This window comes from Austrofundulus limnaeus, unplaced genomic scaffold (assembly GCF_001266775.1).
Source record: "Austrofundulus limnaeus strain Quisiro unplaced genomic scaffold, Austrofundulus_limnaeus-1.0 Scaffold1415, whole genome shotgun sequence".
NCBI classification, from domain to species: domain Eukaryota; kingdom Metazoa; phylum Chordata; class Actinopteri; order Cyprinodontiformes; family Rivulidae; genus Austrofundulus; species Austrofundulus limnaeus.
In genome coordinates, this window is record NW_013953817.1 from 38,827 (window position 1) to 40,750 (window position 1,924).

Consider the following 1,924-nt stretch of genomic DNA (forward strand, 5'->3'; position numbering starts at 1 on the left):
CTGATTGGCTAAATTTTTGTAAATGTTTAAAATTTCAAAAGTTATTCATCAAATGTGTTTCCATCTCTCATTTTGACCATTAAYTTTTWTTCAAAATACCTAAAAACCACCTCCACCAACCGCCCAAAACACACCCATTGGAACCGGACTGGAACGTCAGTGGAAAACCAACCGGTCCGACCCGTACCTACACCGACCGTACCGACACTACACTAAGTGGCACTAGTGGAAAAGGGGCTTTACTTTACTGAGGGGCACCTAGAGGTGTGTGTAAGGTGTCCCACAGGACACTTGAACATCATCAGACCCTTCAGGTTGATTTTCTCCAAACGTTATATTTAACATGTTCCTCGTTGAAAAGAGGTCCTTTAACTCTTTGTCCTCAGGACCAGAACATGAACGCTACATCAGCAGCGTGTTGTGGAGACGAGGACGATGAGGATGAAGATGGTGAAGCAGCAGATATGGAAGGTATTTGTTATTTCTGGGTTTCTTCACTCAATATGTGAGTCAGAAAAAAAAGTGCTGATATTCTGTTTGTTTTTTCAGAGTATGAGGAGAGTGGGTTGTTGGAAACAGACGAGGTACGTTTGTGAAAACGCTGAGTCAGCATTCACTGTTTCTCTGTTTTTATTTTTCTGTTTATCAAACTGGACAGCTCATACGAGAACAGTGCTGTGTCTTTTAGCTGTTCTGCTACATTTATTTTTAACTAATTTTATGCTACATTTTGCTTTTAGCTACTGTTTGGCAGCTTTTAGCTAATGTTTTGCTTTATTTAACTTAAGCCTGGTAGGTTTAAGTTTTAGAAAGCTTTTTGATACATTCAGGTTTTAGCTAAACTTGTAATACCTTTTAAAATGTGGGTATTTTCGTTTTTACTTTTAGCGTGCATTTATTTTTGTTTTAGTTATTAGTTATCTTTATAGCTAGCACACTGTTGTCGTTATAGCTAGCACACTTGTCTTTTTAGCTAGCTCAGTGTTGTATTCATAGTTAGTGCTCAGTTGTCTTTATAGCTAGCATACTGTTATCTTTATAGCTAGCACACTGTTGTCTTTATAGCTAGCGTACTGTTGTCTTTAGCTAGTGCTCTGTTGTCTTTGTAGCTAGATCCTGTAGTTAAACATGAGCTTGGTGTGGGTCCAGTCAGACTCTGGTTCTGGTTCTAGGCCACCCTGGACACCAGTAAGGTGGTGGACTCTAAAGTCAAAGCTGAAGCAGGGACAGAGGATGCCATCCTGCAGACTAGGACCTATGACCTCTACATCACCTACGATAAATACTACCAGACCCCCCGACTCTGGCTCTTTGGATACGATGAGGTACGTGGACCTGATGTAGACCTGGTCTCTGGTCTTGTTGTCCTATCGTTAACTGGACCTGGCTTTGTTTCTCAGGACAGACAGCCCCTGACTGTGGACCAGATGTATGAGGACATCAGTCAGGACCACGTGAAGAAGACCGTCACAATCGAGAACCACCCCCACCTCCCCCCACCGGCCATGTGCTCCGTACATCCCTGCAGGTGGGCCTCTGGAGTTCTTCAACCAGACTCTGGGTCTTAGCTCTGGTTCTGAACTGTATGACTGAGCCAGACCAGGACCGGTTTGTCCTGGTCTGTCYCTGCTGAGGTCTTTCTTCTGTTTCAGACACGCTGAAGTCATGAAGAAGATCATTGAGACYGTGGCTGAAGGAGGAGGAGAGCTGGGAGTCCACATGTATCCTTATTCAGGTCTGAGAGCTGAGTCAGACTGTTGTTTCTGCTGTTTTATTACACTGAACCTGTTATAACAACACACTACTAATACTTTCTGTTGTTGTATTACACTGAGCCTGTTATAACAACACACTACTAATACTTTCTGTTGTTTTATTACACTGAACCTGTTATAATAACACACTACTAATACTTTCTGTTGTT

General features: G+C 42.4%; 1 protein-coding gene across 2 annotated transcripts in view; it reads left to right on the forward strand.

Moving 5' to 3' along the window:
- atg3 (autophagy related 3) overlaps positions 1-1,924 on the forward strand; it is a 19,912-nt gene that overhangs the window by 14,322 nt on the left and 3,666 nt on the right. For both annotated transcript variants that reach the window (XM_014032303.1, XM_014032305.1), the window contains exons 7-11: positions 387-471; positions 550-584; positions 1,173-1,325; positions 1,401-1,528; positions 1,653-1,721. In XM_014032303.1, coding sequence (XP_013887757.1) covers positions 387-471; positions 550-584; positions 1,173-1,325; positions 1,401-1,528; positions 1,653-1,721 — 470 coding nt within the window. The remainder of the gene's footprint in view (positions 1-386; positions 472-549; positions 585-1,172; positions 1,326-1,400; positions 1,529-1,652; positions 1,722-1,924) is intronic.